Source organism: Equus quagga, chromosome 6, assembly GCF_021613505.1.
Source record: "Equus quagga isolate Etosha38 chromosome 6, UCLA_HA_Equagga_1.0, whole genome shotgun sequence".
Classification (NCBI taxonomy): Eukaryota; Metazoa; Chordata; class Mammalia; order Perissodactyla; family Equidae; genus Equus; species Equus quagga.
Genome location: NC_060272.1, coordinates 79,990,298 through 80,005,224, shown reverse-complemented (window position 1 = coordinate 80,005,224; position 14,927 = coordinate 79,990,298). Strand labels below are relative to the sequence as shown.

Genomic DNA, 14,927 nt, shown 5'->3' with positions numbered 1-14,927 from the left:
GTATTGATTCACAGGCATTCTTTTTTTCTTTCAGGTGCTAGTTTTTAAAATAGGAAGATACAGTATTCACACAGAAGAGTGTGTAAAACATAAATTTATTGTCAAAAGAATAATTTAAAATCAAAGACTGTGTTACCACCAACTAGGTCAAAAAAAACAATGCTGCCAACACTCCAGAAGTACCTCCTTTGCCCCTCCCTGGTCTTGATCCCCTTCTGTTCTCAGAGGTAATTATCATTCTGACTTTTTTGGTAATTACTTCATCATTTTGCTTTTTATAGTTTTATCACCTGGGAATGTATCCTGCACAATATAGTTTAGCATTGCCTGCTTTTGAATGTTATAAAAATGGATTCACGTGGTAGATATTCTTTTGTCTTTGGTTTCTTACACTCATCATGTTTGTGAACTTCATGTTGTTTCACCTGGTTGTGGTTTCACATATCTGTAGTTTGTTCATTTCTGTCACTGTATAGTATTCCACAGCTGTTGGGTAGACTTGTTGCTGTATAGTATACCACAATTCACTGAACGATTGTACCCTTGATGGACACTCGCATTGTTTCCAGATTTCTGTTCTTATGAACAATACTGTTGAGAACATTCTTGTAACCTCTCTGGATATACCTGAGCAAGATTTTCTCTAGAGGAGTAGAAGTGTTAAGTCCAAATTATACATATCTTTAACTTTGCTAAATAATCCAAAACTACTTTCCAAAGTGGGTATACCAATTTGTGCTCTCCCCTCGAGTATTAGAGAATTCCCATTAGTCTACCAACAATTGTTGATGTCAGAGTTTCTAATTTTTGTCAAGCTAGCGGGTGTGGTTTGGTTAAAGCCAATCACTGTGATTTAAACGTGTTCCCTGGCTAGTACCGAGCCTGGGCACATACGCGTTTATTGGCTATTTGGATTTCTTCGTTTCACAAGCACCTGTTCACCTCTCTTCCCCATTTTTCTGTTGGGCTGTCCGCATTTTCTTTGGAAGTTCTGGTATATCCTGGACACTAGCTTTTGCCCATGACACGCATCACAGATCTCTTCTCCCAGTCTGTGGTTTACTTTTTTCTCTCTTTATGATGGTATTTTGAAGGTCAGCTTTTCTCTTCAATTTTAACATATCAACTTTATCACTCTTTTCTGGTTAGCGCTTTTCGTTTCAGGCATTCCGACCCAGCCGTCGCGAAGACAGTTCCGTGAGTTAGTTCCAGGCAGTCCTAGCTTTGCCGGTGGCCCTTCCGTCCCTGAGGCGCCTGCAATCGCGTGTGGTGTGGAGAGTCCCCTCCCCCTTCTCCCGACCAGACGGCCGGTGGCCGCGGCCGCGCGCGGAAAAGCGTCCTCCGGCCCTCGGCTCTGCAGGGCCGCTTCCGCCGGAACGCGGCGGTCTGCACGCGTCCGCCACCGCTTCTCACTCCTTCACCAGAGAAGAAGCGGCTATCTTGCTGAAAAGTCATGGTTTTGCTTGTTCACTCACCTTCCGTACTGTTTTGTGTTCATTAAGTTTTCATCATTTCGTGTGAACACGCCACTGTAACCTAATCTGGCCTGTGAATGTTTCAGGGAATAAACACCGCGGCAACAGGGACCACCGAACGACAGCAGGCACCTCCCTCTGAGGCTCCGCCCCGTGGGCGCCAGTGCCCGCCTTTTCCCTGAGGACGCAACACGCAGGCGCGGCCGGGCCAGGGGCCACGCGCCAGACAATGAATTGCGCCTGCGCTAGGGAACGCCCCGCCCCCACCCTTGGTCCTCTATAAAGCCTCGAGTTTCTCCTCGCGAGAGGCTTCGTTCTCATGTTAGCTGCGGGGGTCGGAGGTCAGAGCGAGCGTCTCGCGGGCCGTAGGAGGAAGATGGCGGTGGAGTCGCGCGTTACTCAGGAGGAAATTAAGAAGGAGCCGGAAAAGCCGATCGATCGGGAGAAGGTGTGGGGTCCGGAAGGAGATGGTGGTGGGCCCGACGGGGCCGGTGCGCTGAAGGCGGCGGGCTTTTTGCTCCCAGGGCGGCTCGGAGGCCGCGACGCCTCCGGAAGGGAAGCGAGCTCCGGACTCGCTTTCTTTAACTCCTGCCCTTTCCCTTCCTCTTCTCTCCGCCAGACATGCCCGCTGCTGCTGCGTGTGTTCACCACCAATAACGGCCGCCACCACCGAATGGACGAGTTCTCCCGCGGAAACGTGCCGTCCAGCGAGCTGCAGATCTACACTTGGTGAGGCCGCGGGCGGGCCGCTGCCCTTGCCGGGGACGCTTGTCCTCGTCTTCACTGTCTCTCCCGCTCGGGGCTTTTGCGGCAGCTCTCAGAAAGTTAGAGGCTTTAGCTGTTAGGTAGACGGGGATTTGCCTACTTTGTAATTCTTTTAACGTTTAGTATTTAAACTTTTGGGTTGTAAAGAACTGACAGACCCAAGATTGCTATCACTGTTACGGCTGCTGGGTACAAAAGTGATAGGTAGGTAATTAAAATGCGGTAGCCGCCCTTAAGGGGCTCCTGGTTGGATAAATGGTACTAGAATAACATGGTGGTGGGAGTGATGCTGTTGGGTGGTAGTAGTTATCCTTGAAGAGCATTTCCACGTAATATGACTCCTTCGGTGCTATAGCATCAGAAACAAAAACCGAGTGATTTCTGATCTGGTGCTTAATGGATAAGCTTTTGATGTGTGTTTAGTGAAGACCTGCCCCCGAATGTCTGTCTTATGTGTACCTTCCCTACCCTCAAGTCTGAGCAGGACCGTTAGGTGCAGCAAGCTGCATGTAATGCCTTGGTTTGACATCATAATGTCGTTTTAGTAGCAGGAAAAGGTGTATAATTTTTTAAAATATGTCTGTCGTGGTAAAATATATATATAACATTTGCCTTTTTAACTGTACGATTTGGTGGTATTAAATATATTCACATTGTGCAACCATTGCCATTATCTATTTCCAAAACTTTTTCATTCCCCTCTACAACAGAAATTCTGTTGCACATTAACTCCCCATTCCTATGAATTTTATCCTAGGTATTTTGTATAAGTGGATTCATACAATTACTGTCCTTTTGTGTCTGGCCTGTTTCATTGAGTATGATGTTTCCAAGCTTCATCCATGTTGTAGCATGTGTCAGAACTTCGTTCTTTTTTATGGCTGAATAATAGTTCATTGTGTGGACATAGCACATTTTGTTCGTCCATGAATCTGTTGATGGGCACTTGGGGGTTGTTGCCACCTTTGGGCTATTGTGAAGAATGCTGCTATGAACATGGGTGTACATGTGTCTGAGTCCCTGCTTTCACTTCTTTTGGGTATATTCCCAGAAATGGGATTGCTGAATCCTACCGTCATTCTGTTTAACTTTTCAAGGAACCGCTATTTTCACACAGCATTTTACATTCCCAAAAAGGTGTGTGATTTTAAACTGGAAGCCCAGTATACTCGAACTCAGTTCTTTAAAGATTGGGACCTTATTTGTCTTTCTGGAGGTGCTTGTTAAATGTATGTAATAGTAAGATTCTAATTCAGTATCATTCCGGGATAAAAGTTCCAGGAAGGTTGATTTAACTTATAGGGAAGAACTGTTGTTAACGGATTGATGGGAACACCTCTGTTCAGAGATTGTGTATATTTCCTCCAACAAATGAGAGTTCCTATTTGCCAGGTGCTGTGCTTAAGACCCTGAAAGTACAAAGTAGAGAGGGCACTGCCCCTTCCTATACTGTAGTAAGCTCAGTTGAATGGAGGAAGCAGATGAATAAATACTAAGACTTTAGGGTGAAGATGGCAGGGTGAGATTGTTCCACAGACCCTTTACTCCCAATCAAGAAAAAAAAAATTACAAAAAAATCCTCTCCTAAACTGTGCTGTCCATAAACTGCAAGCAAACAAGGAACGACAGCCTTATGTTGTACCTCAGAATGGTGGCTAAAGAAGACAAAGACTCTGAAAGACTTGATGGTTGGTGTGGGGGGTAGCACAGAGCCCTGCTCCCACTCCCAGGAGCAGTGAGGAGGGAAGATTAGTGAACAAATCTTGTGAATTCTCAATTTGTAGAAGTAGCCTGAGGGGCTAAAGTAGGCAGCCCCAAGACAAGTCAGGGAAAAGGAGTGGAAGTCCAGCCCAGCAGAAGCAAAGTCAGTTTGCCAAAGTCCAAGGCACTGTGTGCAGTTGGGGGAACAAGCCACATACCACAGGAGTGGTATATCTCCTGCACTTGGGTGGTCATTAAACAGGTTACTGGAAGATAATGACGTAGGTCGCTGTAGCAAGGTTCAACCAGAAAAAAAGAATCAGTAGGAGATATATATTATAAGAGATTTATTGCAGAGAATTGGTTTACACAATTGTGGGGCTGCCTAGGCACCTAAGTCCCTAATCTGTAGGGCAGGCTATCAGGAAGGGCAGGCTGGAACTCTCAAGCATGAGCTAAAGCTGCTGGCTATAGCCAGAATTTCTTCAGGAAAGGCTCAGCTGTGCTCATGAAGCCTTTTCAACTGATTGAATCAGACTGACTCAAATTGATTGGGTGAGGTTTACTTATTATCTAGGATAATCTCCTTAATTTAAAGTCAACTGATTATAGAGTTTAATCCCACCCACAAAATACCATACACAATACCTGCCTTAGCATTTGATTGAATAACCAGGGGCTGTAGCTTTGCCAAATTGACACAAAACTGACCCTAACAGTCACGCAGAAAAGAGTTCAGCCTGAAGGGAGCTCTTGTGTTCTTCACCTGTGTACTCAAGCTTTAGACTAGTTGTCAGAAAGCAACACTTGGCAATTTGTTTAGAGAGGAAGAAAGAATCCTTTCTCGTACACCTCATAAGCCTATACTGTGTACGAGGGAATAATTGATATAGAATAAACATCTCAGAATATCAGGTGAAAAAAAACACCTCCAAACAGATTTAAAAAATCATTCTGGCCTCAGACCTCATGCCAACACTGGAGATGAGTGAGGACAAAGTTAAAATAACCAGGGTAATTGTTACAGAACAGAATATGAACTCTGACAAAGTAAAAATAAGCTGCAAAACTAGAAGGTGAGAGGAAGAGTAACAATGTGAATATCTGAAACTTTAAGAATTCCTTCAATTTCACTTTAGTTTTTCTTCTGTTAAATTTCAAGTAAAATTAATTTTTGTTAAAAATATGTATAATGTTTGAAGTGTGAGTTACATTTTTGTATTATAGTCTCAGCATGTATAACATGCTTGATAATATTAAGACTATTTTCTTCTGTAGCACTGTGTATGCATTAAAAGATGCCTAGAGGGATGTTAGCATCACTGGTTATTTCTGGTTGGTGAAATAATTTGTTGAATTCTTGGATATGGCTTTTCCCTTGTTTAAGTAATGAATACGTATCAAGTTGAGAAAGACAGTCATGTGCAGTTTTTTGCCCTTTTCATGCCCACCTGAGTGGCCTTGGGCCTGGAACTTTTCCTTGAAAACAGAGAGAGAGAATCCTGACTCCCTCTACTGGGCATTGCTCTTTGGGAGTATCTTTCCCTGTTCTGGGCTTGATATGTTCTTCTTTGTTTTCCTTAAACATGTGCGTCATGTGGCACCTCACCAACCCCACTGCTATATCCATTCCTAGTGGGGAGGGAAGGGGGGTCTTTCGCCTGCAGCACAACGGGAATGAGTGCAGACGTGTCTGTGCATCAGCTGCAGGGTGAGGCCTGCTGGCAATGGGGGACCCACACTCACTGTTGAAGCTGACCCTGCTCTGTGCAAGTAAAGCGTTGTTCCATCCAGTGCCTGAGTGAGTCATGTCTTTCTTGGCAACCCCAGCACCTGCAACCATGCAGTAGGCTGGCATCCTGGGACTGCTGCTCCTGGTAGGAGGCATTGTTCTTTGCTATCCTCTACACAGTTGGACTCCTCCCTGGGAGGTGGTAACAGGTTTTACTTGGCATATTTGTTTTGTGCAAAAACAGGAACTTTAAAAAACTGAGATGGAGATGAGTTGAAGGCAACGTATACAGTTAAATAAGAGGCTAAAATAAAGCAGTGATGGAGGGGATGGAGAAAAAAAGATTTGATCTGTATGGGAGGTAGAAACGACGGGATGGAGGTGGAAGGAAGTTAACAATGCTTAGGTTTATGACGTGGGCAACTAAGTGGGTGATGGTAGTTTTGATGGTAATAGGAGAGGAAGGGCATGTTTTGGGGGGAATACTGTTGAATCTGTTACCAGCATATTTAGAAAGATTCAGCAGCAGTAGGGAACGGAAGATGATGTAGTCATCCTGGATATTTTTACTCTCAGTAAAATGGTGGTAGCAGTTGAAGCCCTAGTTTTACTTGAGTATGATTTGGTGGAGATTTGTATATGGGGTGCAGAGTTAAAACTAAATGGCCTCTTGGGCATTTGATTCCCTGCTCGATGGTATACAGTGGAGTTCTCATTCTTCATGAGTGCCTGGTATCCTTGTGTCATATTGTAGCACCTTATAGGCAGTGCTCCTTCAAGTTCCAAGTCATCTATTTCTTTTTCCCTGTTGTCATAAAAGAAATCAATGTAAAAATTTATACTGGTTTGTTACTGTTTCCAAGATGCTTATCTTTTAAAAGATTTTTCCAGATTGTGCCATATTAGCTCAAAGGACTATCTTAAGTTCTGAGTTGAAATAAGTATTTGCAGGGCAGGAATATATATTTTGAAAGGAGACTATGTTTGGTCTTGAGAAAATTTAATGTTTCGTTAGCTTTAGGACACCCATCTATTGTGAAACTCAGCATAAGATTCCATCTTAGAAAGGAAAGATACGGCACATCTTTATGAAAATGCTTTCCTATCACATTGATTCTAAGATGCATTCTAATTTCAGAGAAGCTAAAATGTGGAAAAGTATGTGTCTTAGAAATAATGAAATACAGTTCTTTTAAGTGTTTGGACTAGTTAACTTTGAAGGGGTAAATGACTAGGCCGATAAGATGTTACACAGCAACAGAAGATAACATGTAATTCTGAAGCCCCTTTAACATGCTGACATGCTAAACTTGAAATTCATCACGATTTCAGACATTGAGGCTGGTAAGGGGGGGAGTATTTGAGGGCAAATAGTAATATTAGGTGCTTTAAAATTAACTCAAGTATAAGACCTTGACAGTTTCTAACATAAGTTGTAGTTCAGACACATATAAATAACTCGTTGTATGTCAATATCCTTGTTATATTATTGCTGATTAATCAAATGTACTATCTTTTTTAAAAAAAATTCAGGATGGATGCAACCTTGAAAGAACTGACTAGTTTAGTAAAAGAAGTCTACCCAGAAGCTAGAAAGAAGGGCACACACTTCAATTTTGCAATTGTTTTTACGGATCTTAAAAGACCTGGCTATCGGTAAGTAACTTTTTGTTTTTAATTCCTATAATCTCTTCTTGGTTTTGATATGTTTTAACTGATAGGGATAACCCCTTTAATGAATCTCTTTAGTGGGGGGAATATAGATTTGTATTAATATCTGGTTTGGCTTAATATAGTACTTAAATTTTTAACTGTCCCATAAGATAATGGACCAAATCCAGTCCCATATTCACTTTGTAGTACATATTAAGTTGCATTGATTTGTGATCCATTAATAGTTGATCTCCTTTTCTGCAGAGTAAAGGAGATTGGCAGCACCATGTCTGGGAGAAAGGGGACTGACGATTCCATGACCCTGCAGTCGCAGAAGTTCCAAATAGGAGATTATTTGGACATAGCAATTACCCCTCCAAATCGGGCACCACCTCCTTCAGGGCGCATGAGACCATATTAAATTTTATTTACTATTTCTTGAATTTATTTTTCATTCAGTTATGTAAAATAAACTTATGCTTTTTTCTTCCCCTCATTGTTGCCATTAAGCCTTTAAACAAATTGTAATGCATCTATTTAGGAGTTAGATTTGGCTGTGCTATGGTATGAAAATTAATAGAAAGTCCATATGTTTCAAGTCCTTCTGTAAAATATGAAGAAAAGTGCTCTTAGCCTTCTATGTAAAACTGTATTGTTAAATATATGTGTGCAATTCACCTGAGTGTGAAAATTAATGGATGCATGGGAACAGGGTTTCATTTAGTATTTGGGGTAGCTGAGTAGTGGAGGATGGTATGTTTAAGCCCAAATGGGGCAGAACAAGAAAGCCATGGGGATTATATTAAATAGAGTTCGTGACCCGGACGATTGTATGCAGTTAGAAAAAGGACCTGTATGAGTGAGGTAGCGTGGCAGCAGAGGCATTTTAGAATACTGTGAGCCAAGGCAGGTTGAAGAAGCTGTCTGTTTGAAGAGATTGGCCTGCCTGAATCAAAGTACAGTGACATAAAAAGAGAAAAGGAGAACTGCTGCCACAGTGAGGGCTTTTTAGGTTTCAAAAATGGAGAGAACATGGCATCTTGAGGACAGGAAGCAGTATAGAGGAAACAAGGGTTAGAACTTAGGGTGAGGGTGGAAAGTTGACCTTGAAGAAGATCTGAAAATGGAGGGAGGGACGAAAGAGGAACTTAAGACCAAGGGAGAAGAGCCAGGGATGAGGTCAAGGTGAGTCAGTAGGGGATATGCACCCCTCCCGTTAAGTGCAGGGTCTGGTTTGTATCTGACATCTGATTTGAGAGGCAGTATGCGTAGCGGTTAAAACCAGTTAGGCCAAACGTTGAAATCCGGTTGCACCTGTATCTCTTCAACCTTGGACAAGTTACTTGAATCTGTTTGTTTTTTTAATTTGTAAAATGGAGATAGCAGTCCTTAGGATTGTGAGGATTAAATATTTGCAAAGGGCTTAGAATAGTGCCTGACGTGTAAGAAACAAATGTTAGCTATTAGCCGTAAAGTGGAGTTCAGTCAAAACTGGGACCATATCTTCCGTGGCACTATTACATTCTCATTTTGATGTTTGTAGAGTATGACAGTATGTGATAGACCTAATTACCTTTAGTCTATTACAGTAGAAAATTAAAAATGTGTATTCCAAAATGTAAAAATACGTATGTTCTAGCAGTGATTTTCAAAGCAAAATTGCAGTTTTATCTTACAAAAGCAGCCTTTTAAAATCTAAAATGATTCTGTGGAATTGGGTCCCTGTTGCAAAGTCAGTCAGCAGGTGGCAGAGACAAGCCTGGAATCTCGCCTAGTGCCTCGTACCCTGTGTTTTACCCCAAACCCTTAGATTCTTTATTCATTCAGACTAGATAAGCTTGAGTTCTTTAAGTCTTAAAATTAATTTATACCTAATATTTTAGAGAAGAGGAGCCATGATTACCTTCCTATTTGTGGGGAAGTAATTGATTTACTATGCAGATCAAGAAGGCAGGAACTAAATACAGGACCTTCGTAAGCCAATTTTTCATAATGGTGTGAACTCACACAGTGAGGGCTCTCCTGTAATTCCAGGTTATTCTCCTAGTTGAAATAAAGTGGTTTATTTGCTTGGTTCCAACATGGAATTTTTCCTTTTAAAGATTTCAGTCTTCCACCAAAAGTACAGTTAAAGAATACCTAGTGAATTTATTACTGAATATAATGTTAAGAATCAAAAGACTTTTACTTGGTCCTTATTTACCTCTGACTTTGGGAAGTATGGCTTTGGAGTAACTGAGCTGTCTCCTCAAATATAAAATAGAAATAAATGGTTACCACGCTCAGTGCTTTAGTATCCTGACTGCCTCACTTGCTTGTAAGGTATTTTGGAGTTGAAATTTTCCCTTTGGAGTATGTGAGTTAATAGCATATGCATTGCCTGTAATATCTTTTCATTTTTCTCACAGCATACGTGAACTTGGTATTTTCGTTTTTTTACCACATCCTTAATAGGGAGTCTCAACGTTAAGTTTATACTTAAATTTTACAAAACATAACCGGAACTCTCATACCCATAGTAATCATTGGCCCAGGTGATGTTTCTTTTTTTTTTCTTTTTTCTCCAAAAGCCCCCTGGTACATAGTTGTGTATTTTTAGTTGTGGGTCCTTCTAGTTGTGGCATGTGGGACGCCACCTCAGCATGGCCTGATGAGTGGTGCCATGTCAGCGCCCAGGATTCGAACCAGTGAAACCCTGGGCTGCTGAAGCAGAGCACGCGAACTTAACCACTCGGCCACAGGCCCAGCTCTTCAGCTAATGTTTCATATATCAATTTTGTGCATGTGAGGGGCGGGTGTGAAGGGAAGGGAAAGCTATTAAACTGATAGGCTAGGTCTAAAATTCTCTAAAATTTAAACTGTTAAATAAAAAGCTGAACTCAGCCTACCTCTTTCTATTCAAACACAAATTCCAAACTTGGTTTTTGTGAAACTGAGAAGTCAACACCCTAAACCTAAGGTTATCATAATAATTATAATTTGAGTGCTTAGTTGTGCCAAATACCATGCTAAGGATCTTTACTAGGCATTCTCTCATTTGACCTTTACAACTGAGATACTATGACTATAGTTTCCACTTACATTTGAAATTGAGACCTGCTTTAAACAGCAGCTCACAAGTGAGGCATATGAACCTAGATAGCCGACAGTAGATTAGTGGGAACATTCGTTTCCAAAAATAATTCTTTCATAGTTTCTTTTGACCTCAACCCACACTACACTGTTACAGCTCTTACAGTGAAGTTATCCTGTGCATTGTAAATTTCTGACAAGGTACAGTCAAGGTACAGTACGTGGACCTGTTTGTTTTTGTACAAACCAAAACACCTCCTTTTAAAGAAATGATATGGTCATGGTTTCCAGACTGAGTATTAGAGCAGCCAAATGATGTCTTCATGTTCTGATTTGTACTTTATTGCTTAGATACAGGTTTTGCCAATAGCTGTTAATTTCTTGGAGTCTGAAATGGAGTAAAGTTGAAGGAAGTATGTTTATTCTGTTAGAAGGGATTCATCATGACTGGGTAACTAGTCTATAAAGACAAAGTCATGGGTTTTTCCCCCCATAAGCTAAAACCTAAAAAGCAATTTTAATACTTAGTACTAGTTAATACTACCTAAATACTAATAATTCTAATACTAAAAATTCCCTTCAGCCTGGGAATGTTAGGCAGAATTTATTGTATAAAGGTGTTACTACATACCTACCTCATCAGACTGTTGGGAGAAGCCAATGAAATGGTGCTTAGAGGAATGCCTGGTGGATAGTGAATGTTCAATAAATAGCTATTTTAAAAGAAGAAAAAAGGCATTTGTAGCCCCTCACTTTGTGCCTTTAGTTGTTCAGAATTTCCTACCCTACCCAGGCTGGCAGGCCAGCCCAGTTACAACCAACTCCTAACAAAACTTCAGATGGTATTTGATGAAGTTAAAGCAGTTTAAATTATGAATAAGGTGAACCTCCTGAAACATTTCCAAAATGTGTGTAAATTCCAGAGTAATTATTGGAAATTGTCAGAATTTGTAGTGTGCCCAATTACTCGAACTCTTCTCACACTTTCCACTACTTTGCCAGAGAATAAAATAGATTTAATGACTGCCTCTCAGCAGGTACTATGGGCCTGGTGATACACAGAGAAATCTGACACAAATACAGATCCTTCCTCAGTCCTACAATGTCTAGTAATGAAAGAAGGTGTAAATACTGATGATAAAAGGTAGTTAGGAAAGTGTTGCGAGAAACGGTTGCTACTGGAGATGGCGTTTGGCCTGCTTCAACTCCTAAAAGAGGGGTTGGGTTTATACTCCTGATAAAGGGTACAGCATGAACAAAGGCATGGAAGTGGAAATGGGAACTCATACAATCAAGGGAGCACTCATTATGTACTAATTTTGCCTGGAGTTCAGGAGAAAGAGGAATGTCAGATGCTGTTGGAATAATCTAGGTGAGAATTGAGATGGTGGTAGAGGGGAGGGGACACATCCCAGAGATGTTAGAGGCCATCAGTAAGATTTGGGGTGGGAAATGGGACGTGGGAGAGGAAAATCAATCATTAAAGCCACAATCTCCTAATCTGAAAAATCGGGATGATAGCTTAACTCTTACAAAGTAGGTACTAAGAAATAAGTCAGTAAATGTTTTTATAACTGTGCCTAGCATAGTAAGACCTCAGTAAGTGTGTGATGTTATCACTAAATCATTCAATAAATATTTTAAATTGCTAGGTACCAGCGTAAAGAACCAAGAAGATCCCTGCCCTCAATGAACTTATGGTCCAGTGGGGGAGACAAACACTAATGTACATTCAAATATTTTATTACAAATTCTACCATGTTATATGAAGGATGAGAATAGGGTGCTGAGAAAGAACTGAGAGAGAGGACTTCTTTTAGCCTGGGAAAACAGGTAAAGTCTGATAAAATGATGAATCTCAGACCTGAAGGGGATAAACCAAGACTCTTAAGAGTTTCAAATAACAAGAAAGCTCCAGCTAGCTTAAGCACATTAATGAATCATTCTTTGAATGATTTCAAAAATCATGAATCATTTAATTGAAAGGTCTCGAGTTAGAGCCAGCTGGCTTCAGGCCCGTCTGGATCACTGGGCTGAAAGTTCTCACAGCTCAACTCACTTGCTCTCGATAGGGCTTCTGTGTGCTGGCTCCATTCTCAGGCAGGTTCTCCCTTGGAGGTGGCAAGAGGGTAGCCAGCAGCTCCAGGTGTACGTCTCTGTATATCCAGGGAAGTGCTGCTCCCAGTCCCAGCATTGGCTTTCATTGACTTGACTGACTGGTGTCGTCAGGGACTGATGCTGCTTGGTTAAGCTGGGAGCTGGACTATGACTTCTTCAAGGCAAATCAGAATATTGTTTTCCTTTAAAGGGGCAATAGTGGTGGGCAGACAAAAATGTGTATCTACAGCATAAAGATGAGAGGGAGAGTTACTTAAGCAGAGTGGGTGGGAAAAAGTACTCTAGGCAGAGAGCAGTACGCGTGAAGCCCTGAGGCAGGAAAGAAAGGAAGAAAAAGATGACTAGTGTGCTACAGCACAAGTTAGAAGAAAAGAGGGAGAAGTAACCCAGGGACAAATTATACAGAGTTATGTAGGTCCTCTTATGGATCTCGGATTTCATTTGAGGAGCAATGGGAAGACACTGAAGGATTTTAAGCAAGGAGAGACATGCTTGAAAGATCCTAACATTTGAACTTGATAAGCTAGAAACAGTTCTAAGTAACAGAAACTTAAGATCATAGGAAAGTGGTAAGGGTCCGGGAAAGAGAAATTTTGGATAAACTGAATTTGAGAGGCCATCACAAAACAAGTGGAGAGCGCTACCAGGCAATCAGAAATGCTTAATGTAACATTTCCCATCTTTTTTTTTAAAAAAAAGCCATTTTTGCTCCATATCCTTCTCTAGCTGCAACACCATTTCCTCCCTTCAGCGAAATTCATCACAAGAGCTGTCTCAATCCATTCTTTGCTTCCTCAGCTTTATTCTCTTCAGTCCACTTCAGACTTCTATCCCTAGCAGTCCATCAAAATTAGTGCTGTCAATAACATCATTTTTGCCAAGCCCAGTGGTCAGTTCTGTCCTTTTACTTGGATTCTCAGCAATACTGACAGAATTGATCACTCTTCTTGAAATATTTTTTTTCCTACTTCATTGGCCTCTTCTCAGTCTCCTTTGCTAGACTGCTCTGCCTCTTTCCATCTTCTAAAGTTAGTGGAACTTCTGGATTCAGCCCTTAGTACTCTTTGAATACACCCCCTCCCTCCTCAAGCAGTCACATCCATTCTGTGGATTTACATACATATAACTGTGGTATTTTAAATAGGGAAACAAAGTTGACAGACATTTGAGAGTCATCATCATATATAAGGGTGACTATAGCTTTACCGTGAAAAATAAAACTAAAGATCTTAAAAATAACTTATTTTACACCATATTTAGCAGAAATTATAACTACACAGTAATTCCTAGAACAAAGAATAAACAAAGTTTTGTTTTAGTGACAATTTTAAAATGAGAGCACAATGTGAAGTCTTCATATTTGACTTGCAAGGCACAATCATAAAAGAGGGTAATCTTTACTGTCCTGAAAGCTAAGCCTCTGAAGCATCTTGTCATTTTACTTGTCAATTATTTCTTCTCGGATTTTTAACTCGTCTCCACAATATGCCAGGCCTGTATTTTTCCATTGGCTGTAATCTGAAGTTTGCCAACAGTACTTTCATGAATTTAATTAGATAAAATTACTTTCCAGTTGTACTTAAATTGGAAGGAAGGATCTTAGGCTTGATGAACAAGGCAGTCCGGAGCTATCAGATAGCTCTAGAGGCATTCGGTCCCCCAGGGCAGTCTGGAGCTATCAGCTCTAGAGGCATCCGGTCTCCCAGGGCAGTCTGGAGCTATCAGCTCTAGAAGCATCCGGTTCCTGACTCCTGTGGCCACAGCTGACAGTTCAGAGAAGGGCACCTGGCCCAGAACGAATCAGGACCTTCCAGAGAAAGTGAGGCTCAGGCTTTGTTGGGTAGCCAAGCTGGAAAGGGGAACCTGGAGAGGTCAGCAGCCATGTGCTGGAAAGAGCTGACATGAAATAAAAAGCTGAGAGGAGAAAGAGGAAAAACACATCCTGACAGCAGGTAAGTCCCTGATTCCACTTGAGACCTACTATAGTGCAGTTACCTAGGCCTGCGAATTCCTCTTTTCCTAAATTAATTTAAGCTGTCATTTGTAACAACAGTGTCTTAAAAGAACCTTGTTGAAATAAAAGGTGTAAAAGACTGTGGGACCGTCAGGAGAGGAGACAGGAGAAGGGCAGAGCTAGAATCGGGGAAGAAGCCTGGCTCTAGCAGACAATAATAACCATTAAGCTCTGAGAATACTGGAAGTGGCCTTATTTGAGTAGCAAACAGTAACATTTGAATTTTAAAGATTATTTATCCTGCTTCTTAATATTACTTAAACCATTCATTAAATTAGGCAGCATAAACTTGAAATCAATGAAATAGTAATGATCCTTAAAAACTGAATGAATGAGCAACATGTCAATTAGACTGAGGTTAAACTAAATCAAAACTTAAGAAAAAGCATATATGACA

At 41.2% G+C, this 14,927-nt stretch overlaps 1 protein-coding gene across 1 annotated transcript; it reads left to right on the top strand.

Annotated features, from left to right (window-relative positions):
- The first annotated feature begins 1,783 nt into the window (after positions 1-1,783).
- On the top strand, positions 1,784-8,003 carry SAP18 (Sin3A associated protein 18). Its single transcript, XM_046663827.1, has 4 exons — positions 1,784-1,923; positions 2,095-2,204; positions 7,207-7,329; positions 7,591-8,003. The coding sequence occupies exons 1-4, from the start codon at positions 1,795-1,797 to the stop codon at positions 7,745-7,747; spliced, it is 519 nt and encodes a 172-aa protein (XP_046519783.1). The 5' UTR covers positions 1,784-1,794; the 3' UTR covers positions 7,748-8,003.
- Positions 8,004-14,927: the final 6,924 nt, after the last annotated feature.

What these genes read in the sequence shown, in the direction of transcription:
- SAP18 (XM_046663827.1), top strand. Translation starts at nt 1,795, where the DNA reads ATGTTAGCTGCGGGGGTCGGAGGTCAGAGCGAGCGTCTCGCGGGCCGT. An exon ending in AGCCGATCGATCGGGAGAAG is followed by an intron (nt 1,924 to 2,094) that starts GTGTGGGGTCCG and finishes TCTCTCCGCCAG; the next exon opens with ACATGCCCGCTGCTGCTGCG. An exon ending in CTTAAAAGACCTGGCTATCG is followed by an intron (nt 7,330 to 7,590) that starts GTAAGTAACTTT and finishes CCTTTTCTGCAG; the next exon opens with AGTAAAGGAGATTGGCAGCA.